We start from the raw sequence: 18,859 nt of genomic DNA, 5'->3' as shown, positions 1-18,859 counted from the left end.
CTGTATCATCAGTGAGTGTTATCAATAGGATTCAAACCCAGTTCTACTTAGCCTAAAGTTGGCAATCAAGAAATTGAAGAATTGCTTGCCAGAAGGAGGTGTGTATTGTTTGCGGCTGTGCCCTGTGTTTCTAAATGTGGGCCTTTCTTCTTGAGTTTGGGAGGGAAGTCATCGCCCTGTTGGCCCCCTAATGAAACCTAGAAGCTTGCTGAGAAGCTAGCTTTCAGCAAAACTAACCACCACCAACAATGAAAGCTTGATTGTAGCATTTAACAGTTTCTATTTTATAAATTCTATCATGACCAGTACCACATTCTAAAAACATTTCCCAACATTCTATATGTCTTGCATTTATTTGTTTGGTTGGTTGGTTTTTAGAGGCAGATTTCTGCTTGGTAGCCCTGGATGGTGTGAAACTTCCTGACTCTCTAAGCTATCATCTTCCTCTGCAGTTGCACTGATGGTTGATTCCCTACAGTTCTTTCGCTCTTATCCCCTATATTCTCTGTTTGACCTCATCTATCGCCATGTGAAACAGACACTAATGACTTCCAGATCTTCCTTATCCCTTCCTGTTCACCACTGTTCAGACAATTGTGCCAATCTCTCCTAGCCCAGAGTGAGTCTAATGCATGGTAATATTTTGACACATTCTAACTCAATATTCTTCAGTGTTTACCCTGTTTTCTTAGAGTTGTGCTCAAACATCATACTTAACCTGGAAGCTTTGCCTATTCCTGCTCTCTGCTCTGGCCTCATCTAATGTCATTTACTATGAATTTCACCTCATTCTATATGCCTAGAATCTCCATACTGCTGCTTGAACATTCTTTGGTCCCACCATCAGGACTGATCTTAGGCACCCCTCACCCCTTCTTTTAAAAACATCTAGATTATTATACATGTTTGTCATAGCATTTATCAGACTGCAGATGATTCTCAGTGTCTCTAGACTCCCACTCCCATCCGACTGGAAACTTCTTGAAGATAGGGAATATGACTTGTTTAATTTCTCTGTGTCCGGCAGTATTCGTTTCAACATCTGCTCTGTCTGGAAAGCTGCCTTGTGAAATGTATGCCACAATATTTCAGTGGCTGTACCCTGAGGTCAGGCATCTAGGGCTCAAAGTTTTTATGAGTTTTGTGATCTTACATGTGAAATTTCATTTACATTGGCGTAATTTTATCATCTGTAGAATAACTACAGTGTCCTTAATGCAGAACAAGTGCTTACGTGTGGTAACTCTTTATTAACATTGTGAGACTTAGTGATTTTTCTACAGAAAATCATGTCAGCCTCATTCTCTGCAGTGAGGAGGCAAGACTGGACTTTACTCCTCCATGAAGTCCGTTCTCTCTAAAAATGACAGGTTTGGAGAGATGTCCATTCATCCACTCATTCACTCATTAATTTACTCATTAACCTAGTATTAAAGTAGCTAATATGCAATACTAGGTTCTGTGTCACAGAAAATAGAGCAGGTTTTGTATCAAAAATTATGGAATCATATGTTAGGAGGGCATGCTTATAGGATTTTAACAAATTAATTTTCCGATGATTACTGGAAAACATTCCAGTTTGAGATATTATGCCCTTTATGTTTATCAGTAGGGGAAAATGAAGCAAGGGACAAGCAAATGCCCACTTTCTAACGTTAGGTTGATTATACAGATGTATCATCTCAAATAACTGGTGCTGTAAAGTCAGAAATGACAAGTCTAAGGTAATGCTTCCAGAAACTGGTGAATCTGGGAATATAAGTCTTCCGGAGTTTTACAAGCACAGTTTCTGTTCTGTGAGCAGCTGACTATAGGAAACCCCAAAAGGCAGTAGAATTCTTAATGGTGCTGGCCTTGGTCCTGGTTGGTGATTGAAATGGAAGAAGAAACGTATAGTTATGTTTCCCCAGGCTGCTGTTACTCCACTGTAAGCATTCCTATATCCTGAATTCAATTCTAATACATCTGTGCATACAGTCACGTCGTCACATATATACATAGATTTCTATAAAATTTAGTGAGGCTTCTATTTTAGCTCTTTAGGCTGTTCAGGTGTGGGCATTTTATAAATAAATACATGGTATGGCTGTTACTATTATTGCTCTCCCGTAAATTTAACTGCACATGCAGGAAGCTCCAGGTGTATGGAGCACCTGAATTATCGTTACTTAGGGAACCACCACTGCCTTGTTGTTGGCACATCCACCTTAATGATGCGTCTGCACAGCTCCTGCTGCAGGAGCAATCGGCTGCGCCCCTCCACCCCTGCACAAGAAACTGAGAGCCCCTGGGGGGTGAGTGAGGGATATTTTTATAACTGCACAAAGATATGTGATTTGAATTCATCACAACCGTACACTCCCTCATCTAGGAAAAACTGAATTCACTGGGTCTAGAGTCTATGCTCAGAGCAATAAATATTATGTGCCAATAATCATAAGTATATGAAAAGTACGACATAATGGTAAGTAATAATAATAAGTGGTTATCAGTCACTGCATTCTAAGCATACATCAAACTTGTACTGAAGGTCTCCTGTACACAAAGGTGTGAAGTTACATTAAAGGGATATTACCTGATAGGTATCAAGCTTTCCTTATCACAAGCCATTTGCTGAAAAACTTCTTGATTTAACACAAGTAATCTTGCAAAGTGGATATTTTAATTATTTCTGTTTTACAAATGAGTACAATGAAACTTTGAAAGCTAAGACTACTTGTACCAGCATCCTCCACTAGTAATGAACAGTGCCGGTGATTGAGCCCAGCCTCGTGGGACTCTAAGGGCCACGTTCTTTGTTCTTCTTCTTTATTGACTCCCTAAGTTCACAGTGTTAAGAAATTATTGAGCTGAATTTCAAACATAACTTCACTGATTACAGAACATACCGTGCTTCTGTTTCACCAGCTTCACTTCTGAGACAGATGTGTGAATGGCGGGCCTTTCCACAGAGAGACGGAAAAGTCTTTGTAGAGATCAAAGGAAGCAACTAACTCATTTTTTTCCTCTGTGAGGTTGGTCTTGGTTTTTGTTAAGCAAATTCCAGTGGCTGCTTCCTTTCAGCTCTTACAAGTGTGAAGTCCTAAAACAGTGTATCCTTGTCTCACAGTCTGTGACTTACTCAAGGTGTGACATAGATCATGCCCTTTGGAATAGTCTTTTTCAAAGATCTTCTCTAAATCCGAGGGTCTGTGAGCTTCCAGCTAGAGATGAGAACTTTGTATCCTCTTTCATTCTTGATATTAGTTAGCCATTGCTATGTAAGATGTCGCCTGAAAATTACCAGCTTAGGATAATGAAAATTTATTTATCTCACAGTTTTATTTTTCTTTTTCTCCAGAATTTCATGTATATATTCAATAAAATATGAGCATATCTACTCTCCATTTTTATACTTTTTCTATGGCTCCTCCCATCATATCTCCCAACCAGCTTCATGCCTTTCTCTTTTTCATTAACTCAAGAAGCCAGTTAATGCTACCCATATGTGTGATGCCACCCACTGAAGCCTGAGAATCCTATTGGTGGCCCATCATCAAAAGAGAATTATTCTCTCATCTAGAATCTATTTATTGCCGACAGCACTTCAATAAAAGGTGGGGCCTTGAGATCTCCTACCTCATACATGCTGAGATTTTGGCTGGCTTCATTTTGTCTTGGTCTTGTGCAAGTAGCCATAGCTGCTGTGAGTTCATGACTGGAATACCCATATCTTGTCCAGAAGACACCATATGCCAGCTCTCCTCTCCATCCTCTGGCTTTTCCACTCTTTCCACCTCCTCTTCTGCAATGTTCCCTGAGCTTTTGTCAGAGGGTGGGTGGGTCACAGGTCCATTTGTTAAAGACTCCCTGTCCTTCAATTCCTATGAAGTTCTGAACTCAGGCTGTCATCATCCCAGTGCTAACTGAGGAAGGCTCTGCTTCCCAGCTTACTCTTGTGTTTATTAGCAGGATGCTGTTTCTTGAGAGGTAGTCAAAGGCCACACTCAGCAACTTGTCTTGTGGAACTCTCTACAGTAGAGTGCCATGACCATGTTTGACTTGACCAGAGGAAGAAACTGAGACAATCCAGAAAGAATGAGAGCAAATTGGAAATTAGTCTTTTGTAGTCCATCATAGCATATAATATCCTAAAATTCTTGATGAGTTCCATGAGAGAAGCAAGTCACTAGAGATCCAGAGTACAGAAAGACTTGGAAATCAGTATGACAAAGTCAACGGAGCTTTGTATTCCTCACCTATCTCAATCCTTGTTCTCACTTTCTTTAATTCCAAATTAAGTCTGCCTTTCATTTAGGGTGACATGAGCTTCTCCATGTCTATGTGCTTGAACAGTGGCTGAGCTTATCCTCATGTAATATAAACTATCCAGGACATTCTCCAGACACACTTCATGTAAATGCCCTCCAGTATTCTTATAGCCTATTTCTACAACTAAGATTCCTCCCTCTTTCCCAAGTGTTTTTCCTTGTGCCCCCTTAAGTAGTGTATTTCAATGTCTTTTTCAAAAGGTCCTCAGGTCCTGACAGCTTTGGGATTATCAAGTCCCTGCTCTGTCCCCAGCACTCATCATAATACTAAACCATATTTTTGCTGACAGTGTGATTGAATGATGATGATTCAAGATTGTAAAGTGCTGAGAAAGCTGCCTTCTAAAAGGCCTGGAGACGCCATTTAGGATAAAGCCTTATTTCCTGGTAAGAGACTATGGCTTCCTTGGTGATCTCTGTCCTGTGCCTCTGTCTTGCCACTTCTGCCTACACTGTACTATAAACACTCGATAACCTACCATTCTACTTTATGTCTAGGGACCTTCTACCACGTCGTCTCCTAAAACTCACACTACCCATTCTGTACTCAGTTTGCTTATGTGCCCATGGCCAGCCACAGCCCTTGAAAATCATTATATGGCACTCAAACAAGGACTAAGTTAGCTTTTCTGAACTAACTTCTGATACTCTTTGTCAGAGGCCTGCTACCCTGCAGCATACTAAAACCCCTAATGAGTCTGATCTCCACGTTCCCATCATCATATCACAGCGCTCAGTGCAGTGTGGACTCTCAGTATTTGTTGAGTGAATATATTTTATCTTGGTAAGAATGAGGAGGCAAGATTTCTGCAGAGACAGGGGCTTCCTCAAGGTTGTCTAGTCAGTAATTATAGCATCTGTTTTCTATTTTGGGTTCTGGACTCCCAGGCAGTTTGGTTATTCTTTTTCTGCACAGCCCTTTGTCACTGCTGTGACATTAGCAAGCAGTGTAGAATGTGACTATCTAGAGTGTCCTTTGTGCAAAGACTGCTATTGAATTTTTGGAGGTGTCATATTTAAGAGGTAACCTTGAATAGTTCAGGTCTGAAGTGTCAGCCTGAAATGGGCAAAATCCACTGTGTTACAGTACTTTTGGGGAGAAACAAATTTCAGAATATTTTTCTATCTTGTTTTTTTTTCTCTCTTTTTATTATTTTAATTTTCAATGTTTTGTATAGTTCCTTGGCTAAAGTCTAAAAGCATATCTGTTTACTTCCAGATGGCTGTTTAAACACAATGCCAATGTGCTTTTTGGAAACATTAGCAGTCTAAAAAATGAAGAATAGGTTGTAGAAGTACGGAATGTGCTGTTTAACTTAAAAAAGCAAGGGATAAGTTGGTCATCTTGATAATGTCTCCATTTACTTGTAGCTGCAACCGCTGATGTCCTGAGAGGACATCTTCATCTCTGCCCTTCAGAGGTTCAGCTGCGTTCCTCTGCTAAGGACTGAGAGTGTGGGTGAAAGCAACCCCAGGAGCTGTGCCTCAGGCCCCAGTTCCCTACAGCACTTTCCCAACTACAAGTGGCTGTGATAGTAAACAAGCAGAACAGGAGTGTTGCCGGTACCCTCCCATGTTCAGACTCCAACACTGATGAGCAGGAATCTGATTCTCAATATGAATCTGTGCCTGTGATTGCCTTGTAACTTTGAACAGATATCTGATCTCCTGCGGCTTCACTGTGTTCCTTTCTGTATCATATTGTAGGGCACAAGTGAAACAATGCATGTTAAGCATGTAAGTCCTGCTGGTTTCTTTCCCTTTTCTGTGTTTGTCTATCTTCTGTGGTGTCTCTTTTCTGAAACCTTTTGAGTGGGATTTCTTACTTCAAAGCTATATATTCAAACTATTTTATTGGATGCAGCTCAGTTCCCCTTAACCACTCTGGAACATGGGCTGCATGTCTATTTCATAAGAGTATCACACAGATCTGAGCTGCATGACCAGCTCTGCAGCTGGTGAAGTGTGCGACCTTGAATAGAAAGACCTTTTCTGTTCCCTGTGCTTAGGTTTCCTGACGTACAGAATAGGCACGCAAGGATCAAGATCACTGTGACAAACAGAATGAACAGGTTAAATAGAGCGTGAACGGATCCTTGCAGAGGCCCACCATGGACAGAAAGTGTAGTGGGTGTTCTTAAACTCACTCTTCTCTCAAACATACCTTCTGTTTAGAATTTCTGATCCACGTAAAGTTTTAGAGGAGCCCTTTGGGGTACAGGACTTAGAGATGACGTTGACTGGTTCTACATGATGATGGTGGGGGTGGAGGGGATGTGTGGTGGGGATAATGATGGTGATGATGATGGTAATTACATCCACTGAGCTTCTATCTAGTGGGTATCTATTTGATCTTCCTGATGAACTTATGAAATACATGTTACTCATGTTTTATAATTAAATAAAATGAGGCTTTTTTTTAAACAAAGCAGAAAATGACAGAGCTGGCATTGTTTTTCTAACTGCAAAGCTCATCATATTTCCATTACTATAATCTGTGTACCAACCTCTTCTGGTCATTTCGTGGTTCTTCTTTCTTGATGTTGTGTTAACATTGACTGAAGTTTGGTCCATGTAACACACAGCTGTCTGTTGAATAGTCTAGCCACTCAGTGCCATAGGAAACTGGAAAGGAGTGTAATAGCTTTTCTTTTTATTGCCACTATTGGTAGAGTAAGAAAAGATGACAGCTAACTACAGTGAGGATAAGTCAGTGAACATTGTAATTAGAATGGAATTGATAGAATCTGTGTTCTGGGATGCTCTACATCCTCCAAATCTGTGGCAGAGTAAGTTAAAAATCCCGTAGATCTGCTTTTCCTGGTTCATGATCACTTCCTTCCTGTGAGAAATGAATGACAATATCTGTGTTTAGAACAAAAGGATGGAGAATGCATGTTCTCGTTCTAGATCCAAAAAGACTATCTTGGTGTGCAGTGGGGACAAGTTTGTGGGATTTTGAGGCCATAAGTATGTTCAGCTGGCTGTTGTCACAGAGATAGATTTCCACTCATAACCAATCAGAGTCCTAACATGGAATGTGCTAGTGGAGGAAGATTACATGGTTGCACTCTGTGAGCTAGTCTCTCAGCATGCGTTGACCCATTGACCTTCAGTTCTTCTCCATTCTCCATTCAAAACCAGGTTGGCTAAATATGTAGATACATGTAAATTAAGCTAAGCTTAGTTTCTTTATGTAAGCAACTAACAGATACTTATATTTGCTCAAATAATTAAAGATATATAAAATAATTAACAACATAGAACACAGATAAACATTACCAAGTACTTTTAGAAGTGTCATTGCTACTATTTTTGCTATTACCACTGGTAGTTGAATGTGTTTTGAGTTAGCAGAATTCCAAGTTTCGGTGATGTTCAAACGTGCTGAATGGCAAAAGGGACGCATTGGGAGACATCACCTGTGCTGTGTGACATGTTCAAGCCAGAGTCCTTAGATTTTCCTGTCATTGTGAGATCCTCTGAGTTAAATTAGAGCAAATGATGTCTGAGAGCATACATAGGAGGACAAGTGTTTCCCTGTGACTGCGATGATAAGAGCAAATTCTTGGAGACAAGAATTCTCTTTGATCATCAATCGTGTTCTACTTTAGACATACTGAGAAAAGTTCAAAAAAGTAGGAAAGCAGGTCTATTGGGGGTTGGGGACATAGGTAGTCAGTCCTAAGGAAAAGAACAGGCAGTCTGAAATAGAAGTACACTTTTTAAAAAAATAACAAAATGGAAAGAAGAGTGCAACAGAAAGTTTGCAGAACATTAAACAGCACCTGGTGCGCATTACTATTAGACGTTGTCTGTGTGACAGAAGAAATGAAGTAGTTACTGCATACGGTATATTCTGTGGGTAAATGACACACAACAGGCACCTATGTACCAGATAGACAGCAGATATCATTTCTCTTCTCATGTTTTCACAAACCCTGGGCCAAAGTTTGACATCATCTAGCACAGTTGTATAGCGTCATTTCTAGCATGTTCTGTGAACAAAGGAGGTACTAATGTGCCTTTGATAGACATGAGAGATGATTACTCCTAATATTTTATGATCATAAAGGGCACATTTGGCTGTTGTTTTGATGTGTCCCTAGCACTACCAGCCCTTGGCTCTGCTTTGTCATTCTCCATTCATCATTGATGTGGGACCAACGTGGTAATTCTTCTAGACAGCCTATAATCTTGGGCTAACCTAAGAAATAACCATAATTACGTTAAAAGATAATTTTTATTAGTATCAGTTAATTATTATCTATGGAATGAAGCCTGGTTTCTCTTTCGCTTTTCCCTATTCTCATTTGAATCTGAGCCCTTAGAGTCTCCACCCTTTAAGTCATATTCTCTACTATGTCTCACTTGCACAGAGCAATTTCTTTCACTGAGTACAGCATCTTTCTCTTGAACATCCTGAACTGGCCTTTTGTTCCTGCCTTTTCCTTCTTTGCACAGATTTTCCATGAATTTAAAACTATTTCAGTTTTAACACTTGGAGCTGAGAATAGTGAAGACATTAGGATTGGACATTACTGATCAGAATACTTTCCCCAAGGTTTCTCTATCATCAGTTAAGTCTTGATTTTTTCCTCCACTTTCAATGGATATGACAACATATAGCTTTCTAGGCTATTCAGAGGTTGTTAGAGGCTGGATGTAGTGGTTCACACCTGTAATCTCAGTGATCCTTGTGAGGAGACTAAGAAGGCAGAGCATGAGCTGACCTCAAGGACACCCTGGGCTTTGTGGCAATACCCTGCTAATAGGTGAGAAAAGAAATAGGTAAATAAATAAAGTGCATATCCCTTTAGGACAGTGTGTAGCATAGGACAACCATTCATTATTAGAATCTGGGAATACTACTACCAACACTTGTTATAAGTAATTAAACTAACTCATTGTTTCCATTCTTTTTTTGATGGCTCTGTATGAAAATGTAGAGTTCCATAGAATTAATGCTGTAGAATTTAACAGTCTTTCTAGGGAATTGTTTAATTAAATTTTTATTTTTCACATTAATTACATTTTATTTGCTTTTATCCCAGCTGTAGCCCCATCCGTCATTCCCTCCCAAAACCACTTTCCCTCCCTTATCTCCTCCCATGCCCCTCTCCAAGTCTACTGATAGGGGCGGTCCTCCTCCCCTTCCATCTGACCCTAGCTGTCAGGTCTCATCAGGACTGGCTGCATTATCTTCCTCTGTGGCCTGGTAAGGCTGCTCCCCCATCAGGGAGGGGGGTGTCAAAGAGCCAGCCACTGAGTTCATATCAGAGACAGTCCCTGTTCCCCTTACTAGGGAACCCACTTGGATATAACCTAGAACCCCTCTCAGATGTAGTCCATGGTAGCTCAGTGTCCTTCTAGAGATTTTCATACCAAACATATATTTTGCAATTTTAAGGGAGAGCCAAAGAATGTAGCAGTTTTGAACATGTAAAATGTAGAATATTTGAACATGAAAAAGAATCTGTTTGCTGGCTAGTCTTTTGTCAACTTTACATACAAGTAGAGACAAATGGGGAAAGTCAAAGCCCTTTGTGGGCAGGGCCATCCCCAGGCTGGTGGTCCTGGGTTCTATAAGAGGCAGGCTGAACAAGCCTGGAAAGCAAGCCAGTAAGTACTACCCTTTCATGGCCTCTGCATCAGCTTCTGCCTACAGGATCCTGCCCTGTTTGAGTTTGTGCCCTGACTTCTTTTGGTGATGAACAACAATATGGAAGTGTTGGTTGAATAAACCCTTTCCTCTCCCACTTGCTTTTGGTCATGGTGTTTTATAGCAGCAATAGAAATTCTAAGACAGATCCATAAGCAACATCTTGTATAGGAAACATTTCACTGGCTCTCTGGGTGTAGATGCATTAGGGCATCATGGAAATAGAATTAAGGAGCACAAATTCTAACCCTGTTTTCACATCCAACAAGAAACGCCTGAGTTAGGACTCCATTGCATAGTGTTACAGACTGAGTGCTTGTACAAGCAAGGAAATATAGTTTCAAAACCTAGTTAGTACTTTGTGACTGACTATCATTTCACCATGGGCTCTCTGATTTTTTGTTTGTATGCTATAGATGGCAATAGTGCCTACTTTATGGCATTTTGATAAAAAACTAATGGAATCTTTGAGAATAATTACTAAACTGATAAAGCACCATGTATGTGGTATCTTCATCACCATATTCTTGTAAAGACATCAATTTTCAAGAATTTGAAATGCCTTTAAATTATAGACAAAGTTGCTTGAGTTTGCCAGATAGCCTTTTGTAGTCCCTCTCAATATGTCCTGATAGTACCTCTATCTTCAACAAGGAACCATGACTCATCCTGAACTATAGAATATCTCACGGATAAAGAGCTAACTACCAATGCCTAGCCCACAGTAGCCTCACAGATAATGGTTACACTTCAAAGAGCATAGTGAGGGTGTAATGATTTTAACTATAATTTTTGGAGATTATAATAAAGTTTGAACACTTCCTTCTTTCCCTTTTTGATTCAACCCCTTTTCATGTACCCTCTCCACTCTTTCAAATTCATGACCTCTTTTTCTTAATTATTTATATACAAATACATATCCATATCACTGTGTGTGTTTGTGCTTGTGTGTATGTGTGTGTGTGTTTTCAGGACTGATCATTTAGTATTAGACAAGCAGATGGTTTACTCTTGCTTAAGGAAGACTTTCTCCTGCTCTAAGCATTCTTTAGTTGTCTGTAGTTTTTGTCTAATATTGCAGCTTCATAAGATTTTCCTTCCATGTTTGCATGTCTATTGGTGACATCTTTGTTCCAGTCCTATTTGAGCAGCCATGCTGGTAAGACTTCATGAGTGTAGCCGCTGTACCTAAAGCTCTAAGATCATTGATAAGAATGGGTGGAAATGTTATAGCAACCATAGGAATGGCAAGTTTGGTGGAAGATTGTGTTTCCAAGGCTGTGATGTTTTAGGGCAGTAGATGAGTAGGGAATTGCCATATAGCTTGTCTCTCAGTTTCTCATCCTTTGATATTCAATTCCTTAAATATAAACGGGAGCTTAGAACATTTGTTTTAGAAACAACTAGAGCAATAAGAACAAACTGGGTTGACCTGAAATCACTCCAGAATGAACAATAAACTGGTCTGTATACATAGCTCAGCAGCTATCACTGTTGCAACTGTCTTAGTGAACCTCTAGCAGGGAGATGGGATCCTTGATAGGAGCTTGAGCTTGGAAATCAAATAATTTTCTGATGAAGTTTCATTGTTTTCAAGCTGTACAACCATTGGCAAATTGTAGCCAACACTATTCTACGCACATGCAACATGTGAGTGATGAGAGGAGCTGTCTTATGACATTTCTGTAATGATTAAATGAGATAGTGCGTGGCAGCACTGAGTCATATTGTCTGATATGTAAATGTGTAATTTTGGTAATTGCAATAGTCACGAGGTGATAATAACCCTGGCAACATTCTTTGCTGGTAATGGCTTCCCAAGAAAATGGAAACTTTACAAAGTATTATAAAGGGACTCAAAATGTGACTTTAGAGAAATAAAATAAAACTAACAGTATTTAGTTTGAAGAACAGAAAGCTCAAGGCAATGAAATTGCCACTTTAACTAACTGCTCCAAAGAGAAGTTAGTAGATTCGTCCTATTCAGCTTGGACAGCAAAAGTTGGTTCATAGAATGAGATCATGGGACCCGTTAGATGTTAAAGTGCTTGAGAGTAAACTTGCTGCTTGGTAAGCACTGAGTTTGCTATCTCAGGAAGAGCCAAATAAGCATTCGCAGAGATCTTATCTAGGCAAACATATGGAATATGAGAGAGTCTGGAAATCGTATGGCGCTCAAGAGACCAAGGATTTGAGCGTATGAAGGTGAGAGACCACAGAGAATTTGTTCAGGTTGTAAGAGAGGAGACAGTGAAGGGAATGTGTGGATCTAAAGGAGTGAGTTAAGGAAGAGATGCCCAAACTGAGCGATGACATTGGAATTCACAAAGAATCCAAACGTAAGTAAGAAATGGGGAATGTGGCCATGCACTCCTGAGTTTCTGAGAAAGCCCTGGTTTCACATGTTTTCCTTCCTGCCTCTGGCATGACACTTGGAATTGTCAGACAGCGTGCCCCAATTTCAGTTTCCAGAAATATAGCAGGCTGACACAGAATCTCAGGAGCTACAGGAATCCCTTGGGGCTCTCTATGAGGTTAATGAGGTCTTATCATGATCTGCTCTAGTCACCCCTGATCTGCAGGCAGATTGGAGAGTCAACATAGTGTTTTGAAATGATCTCTGACCAGGTAGAGCACAGCACTTACCAAAGACAGTAAGTGATTACATTTGGATGGAATAAATACAACAATATTCTGTTGCTGACATCTCATGGTGGTAGGGGAAACAGCATTTAAACATTCATTTGTGTTCAAATGTCCTATTCAGTGGACATTTATTGAGCACCTACTACATCCAGGCATGCTATAGGCAGAGGGAAAACTCAATATCTATCTGTCTGTCTGTCTATCTATCTATCTATCTATCTATCTATATATACATATATATATTTAATGGGATTTGGTAAGTGGGCCTTGCTAGCCTGAGGACCTGATTTCATTTCTCTAGAGCACACATTATAAAAAGCTGGGGAGAAGGCAAGTAGATCCTTAGGGACATTTGTCAAGCCAACTTCGCTGAATCAGCAGTCCCTGAACTGTGAAGAGACTCAGCCTTTAAAAATAAGATGGACAGATTCTGGGGATTGACACTAAGTTTGGCCTTTAGCCGCCATTCATAAATACACACATAGGCACACACAAAACAATAACTATAATTATAGTAATAATATTAAGTTAAATACCGGATTATTTATCAAATAATAACATTGTATATCATATAATCAGATTTACTCACAGGAGTCAAAAGTTATGTATAAAATCCAGCATTGCAGCATAAACAAAAGTACCACATATCTCTCTGTTTGTAGGACTGTGAGTATAAAGGAAAAGGCAAAGAGAGTTTAGAAAGTCCACGATATAAAGCCAGGCATTGTACTTATCTCTGTGCTATCACATTTAATTCCCATAGCATCTCTCTCAGTTAGAGATTATTACTGTTATTTCATATATTATAAAAGTGAAGTGTTAAGAATCTTGTGCAACTGGAGATATGGCTCAGTGTTTAAGATCTAAATTTGCTTTCCACCATCCACAAACTTCCATCCTTATAATCAAAGCCAGTTTATTTCTATTCACTGTCATGATTTTTCTATCTCCTGAACTTCTCCAACTACAGTCTTGCATTCTTAAGATCTTTATCCTTCACTCTAGTGAAATACTGCCATTTGCCGCCTAAAGAAATTCACTCTCTACACTGGACCTGGGTTTTATCTTTTGGGGGCCATGAGGAAGAAAGAACTAATGGGTTCAACAACTTTACGTTTTTCATACACAAAAGTATGATGGGGTTATATCTATTTTCTCCATTGTAAAATGTGATCGATTCAACTCCAAATTTAACTCAAATTTTATTTTCTTTTCCCAACTTGACATTTCCAAACTAAGAATCAATCAAACCCCCAACTATAGGCAGTGAGTGAATCAACAAAGCCAAGATATTTATGGTTGCATATTTCAGGCAATGCATTTTCTGCCATTCTCATCAGCCATGAGAGAGGGTGTGGGGTGCTAGGGAGAAGTGAAGAGGAAATTAGATTATTAGCTTTCTGCTGTAGCAGTCAATATGTACCGGTGGAATCCCATTTCTCCAGCATAGCAACTTCCCCTGCCAGTGATGAGGACAGTGACTGCATATGAGGATGAAAGCCAGAAATCGGTATTAGACATCTGCAGGTACTCATAATAGGTCTTAGAAGTACCACTCACTGAAGTTTGGTTCTAACTCCATTTACATTATCTTATTTCGGCCTCATATTAACTAGGAAATAAGACGACTCTTCTCATTTGTCAGATGAAGATTTTCTTTCTTCACTTACTTTAATTCAATCAATTTTCAAGTGTCACCCGGAGATTTTGTGGTTAGAACAGGATTTAAACATGGAAATTTTTGTCTCCCAAAGCCATGTTTCCTGTAACTACCTGACCGTACCCTGGAACCTTTATTCTACAATGAGGTAGTGATCTTTATATCATACTGGAGTGGGAAATAGGAACCTCTATTCCTTGATGAGGTGAGGAGGCAGGCACAGGAGTGCTTCTGTTTATTTTCTAGCACATGAATTGAGCTATATTGGGCAACTCATCATAGTACTGTGCACATTTTTGAAAAGTGTAGATGGTAGTAGCAGTGTGCTGTGAGAATTAAATCAGGTAACATGTGAGCTTCAATGACATTGGTTGTTTTGTTCACTGTCAGCACCTTTATGCCTGAAACAGTACCTTCGAAAACTTAAGGTTCATTGTAACTACATTGGATGGATGGATGGATGGATGGATGGATGGATGGATGGACAAAATGTGTGGATGGAATATACTGGAACACATATATAATTACAGTGTTCAGGTCATAGCACTGAAAAACTGGAGATGTTTGTGTACTGTCTGTGCTTCTTGCAAGAGCAATGTAACAGCTTACATGGGGCTATTATGGGATAGATTTCTTTTAGCTTGATACTCTCTATACAACCTGCTCTAATATAAGTGCTTATGATCAGTTCCTGTTGGTGTAAAAGGCTTAAGAGGTCACCTTTGCTTCTGCCCCACTGTGAAGTTTTCAGTTTCCATGGCAACTCCCAAGCCTTAGATGCTGCTTCATCAGCCTTGGGCCTTAGTGCAGACTTGACCTATCCATGTCCTTCCTTCCTCTTGATTTTTAAAGACAACTATGGTAGTTCAGACATTATTCTTAGTAAATGGTTGGCCTAGGATGCTGGTCAATCTCATTCTTTCTGCTACAGTGCCCCTCATTGTATGAATTTCCATGCACTCTCTACTCTTCATCTTCTGTTTCTGCAAAGAATCATTCAATTCTTAATATGTTCTGAAAATGTGTTAGACACAGATGTAAGTACAGAAACCATATCAGACATATTTCTGCATCTGTCTTAGAAACTGTTGTTACGTTAAGTGCCTACTGTCTACCACAACAAGTGTGAAGCACTTGATAGCATCTGCCACCATCAATTCTTTCAACAGTCTGAATGTAGAGGCCATTTTATCACTGTTCCTTAGGAAAAGCTATTCAATATCCTAATATAACTCTACTTCCCAGGATGAGTTTTAAAGACCCTAGATTTTGTTGCAGGTTTCCATGACTTGAGGAATATGATGAGTTCAGTGATGCTCAGTGAATGAGTGTGAGCAACCTGTCCTGGCCCTTGGGCATCTTCCTCGGCCTAGGAGTCAGCTGTGTGTCCAGGTAGCACTCCTGACAGCAAAATGGAATTCTTGGCCCCATCTATATCTACTGCCGAATGAGCTAGGGAAGGAGAATTTTTTCTTAGAGGTCAGGATTTTGTTTCACACGATTCACTAGTTGGGACATCATCTTAGTTTCTTTTCTATTGCCATTATAAAATAATGTGACCAAAGTAACTTATTAAAAAAAACATTTAATTATGGGCTTACAGTTCCAGAAGAGTCTATGGCCATCATGGCAATAAGTAGGCAGGCATGCAGCCAGGCAGGCAGGACATTGGAACAGTAACTCACATCTTGAGACAACCATGAGAGAAAACTAACAGAATGGCACAAGTCGTTTGAAACCTATCTGCGTTGACTCACCTCCTCCGACAAGGCCATACCTCCTAATCCCTCTCAAACAGTTCCACCAGCTGGGGACCAAGTATTCAAACATATGAATGAACAGAAGCCACTCTCATTCCGACCACCACATTGACATTCTCTCCCCAAGATCCAATCACCACTTGTACACCATCATTCAGACTCTATTCATCCTTCTAAGAACATTTTCATTCCGGCCTTTTTCTAACAGGCCCCTTGCCAAGAGTACAAACTATAGTTCTTGAATATGAACTTCCACTGCTACTTGTTACGTATAAAGTACTGAGTGGCACAGTAGGTATTTGAGATGTTGCCACTCAAAGCTCGAGAGACTTACACCCCTCTTTCTCACAGATAACATTGGCTTTAGCTTACACGTTCTGCAGACTTACTAAAATACCGATACCATAACTATTTGGGACAGTCAAATAAAAAATAAAAATTGTTCTTTTTACTCTACATTTTTTTTTAAGTTTTAGGAATATCCTAGAACAAGCTATAGTTTAATATATTCTTTCTTTTATCCATTGTCCTACAACTGTAACAACTTAAAATGTGTGACTAGCTCCTCCTATATGACATATTAATCCTCTAGTCATCTAAACAGTAATGCTTTCGATACTGAGGAAGTTTGGAACAGGAGGGAACATTAATAAGGCATGTTACTTTTAACGCGTTGTTTTTGGCATGCTTGTGGGATGGCCTCAGACATGGGGAATTTTTAGAATGAAGAGGTAAAGAAAATTTTCTTAAAAACTGTAAAAGGCAATATTTAAACCTTAAAAATAGGAGCAAAGAGGAAAAGCTCAAAAGATGAGGATCAAAAAGGTCTCAGTACACACCCCAAATCTGTTTACTCCCCTGGAGAACTCCTAGCCATGCAGATACAATCTACTTATTCCACTGCTTCTACAAAATTGCTTTAATTTACCCGTACGAAATTCTCCTTCACACACTCTGCTCTCTTCCGTGGGTTTTAACACAGTTAGTTTAGGACTCTAAGCAGGGAAAGACACTTCTGGGTTTCTCTCCTAGCCCGTAAGTGAATTCCTGGTGGTAGTAGGTAAGCTAGGGTGAGGATTCCGGGTCCATGTTCATGTGAATATGGTAGACCTGGATCTGAATCCTCATACACGACCTGTGTGCTCTTGCATACAAGACCAGAAGTCAACCACAGCTGTTCCCGAGGGCCTGTCGATCCTGATGTTTGAGCCATGGTCTCTCATTGTTCTAGAGAGTCTGCCTTTCTTTTTACCCCAGTCCTGGGATCACAATTGTACAGTACCGTATTGGCTTTTTAAAACTGTCTGTTCTGGAGATTAAAGTCCAGTCTTTGTGCTCAAAGCAAGCAATTTCCTGTCTGAGCCATATCCAAAGTCATGGACAGGGTCTATTTTTATTCTGTGATATGCATGTTTCACAAATCAAGTTTTCAGTCCATGCTGGTGAAATGTAACTTATGTTAAGGAGTTTCAGACTATGAAATGTTTCTGTGTGGCAGGCTTTCCATGCACCGTCATGTAACCATCATGGCAATCCTCTGAGACATTTAATATTATGCTCAGCGTGCATGCCAAGAGGCCTAATTACTTTCTTCAGGAGTAATAAAACTATGGCCAAAAGCAGCTTCTGGAGAAAACTCTTTATTCATTTCTAGTCCATCATGAAAGAAATTCAGGGGAAGAACTCAAGGCAGGGATCAAGAAAGCTGGAACTGAAGCAGAGACCACAGAGCAATGCTGTTTACTGGCTTGCTTTCCCTGGCTTGCTCAGCTATGTTCCTCATACAAATCAAGACAACCTGTACTTGTGTGACACAGCTCACAGTAAGCTAGACCTTTCTTTACTAGTAGACCACCAAGAAAATGTTCCTACAGAATGCCCAAAGGATGGTCTGATGGAGGAAATTCTTTGGTTGATACTCCTTTAGTCCTATTGTTTCTGGATCTCATAGTGGCTGATAATCAGAGACTAGTGGAGCATGCAGGAAGGGGCCGACGACGAGAAACACCCTTCCAGCACATGCTCCAGCTGTGTGGTCAGCTTCCTCTACCTGGATCTTCACCCTTACCCCCGCAATTTCTCCAGAAAGAGGTTCCAAATGTGGGTTGTCCCCATCCCATTGTCATAAATATAATTTTATGTCTTACTTATTGATTTCCTTTGTTCTGAAGAATATTGTGCACTTGCACAAAAAAAGGAAAAAAAAAAAAAAACATGATCATGCCCACCACCAGCTCTTCCCTCCAAATCTTTTCAAAAGCCCACAACATAGCTCAATCCCCATTTCATATCCTCTTTTTTCTTTTCCTTTGTCTCCTTCCCTCCCTCTCTCTCTCCTTTCCTTTTTCTGCTGCTTAATATTCATACTAGAGAACTATAGGATCCCCTACCTGCAAACCATCCCCATATCCTCACCTGATGGGGTTACAGCTCTGTGTATTTGTTTTTCAGGTTTACTGAAAAGCCCAGTAAACAAGACAGCCTTGACCCTGATTGCTGTGAGCTCCTGTATCTTGGCCATGGTGTGCGGCACCCAGATGTCCTGCCCACTCACTGTGAAGGTGACTTTGCATGTGCCTGAGCACTTCATTGCAGATGGTAAGAGCCCACCATTGACAACAATCCATAAGAACTTGTCACCTTTATCCCAACTATTAATATTATGATGCATGACACAACTTCAAAAATTCTTTAATGTAAAGTACAGGAACAAAGGGGCATCCTATGGATCTGAAAGAAGCACATTATTTTAAATGTCTGATTATTAGAATTAAATTAAAGGGTGCTTTTATTATATTATGAGGATAAGCTTTGTCAACTA

General features: G+C 40.0%; 1 protein-coding gene across 4 annotated transcripts in view; it reads left to right on the top strand.

Moving 5' to 3' along the window:
* The window catches only part of Astn2 (astrotactin 2), a 995,804-nt gene that overhangs the window by 370,847 nt on the left and 606,098 nt on the right, over positions 1–18,859 (top strand). For all 4 annotated transcript variants that reach the window (XM_060381206.1, XM_060381207.1, XM_060381208.1 and 1 more), the window contains one exon: positions 18,490–18,636. In XM_060381206.1, the coding sequence (XP_060237189.1) occupies positions 18,490–18,636 (147 nt within the window). The remainder of the gene's footprint in view (positions 1–18,489; positions 18,637–18,859) is intronic.

The sequence above is a fragment of the Meriones unguiculatus genome, chromosome 3, assembly GCF_030254825.1.
Source record: "Meriones unguiculatus strain TT.TT164.6M chromosome 3, Bangor_MerUng_6.1, whole genome shotgun sequence".
Classification (NCBI taxonomy): Eukaryota; Metazoa; Chordata; class Mammalia; order Rodentia; family Muridae; genus Meriones; species Meriones unguiculatus.
The sequence above is the reverse complement of the archived record's forward strand: the minus strand, read 5'-3'. Positions and strand labels throughout refer to the sequence as shown.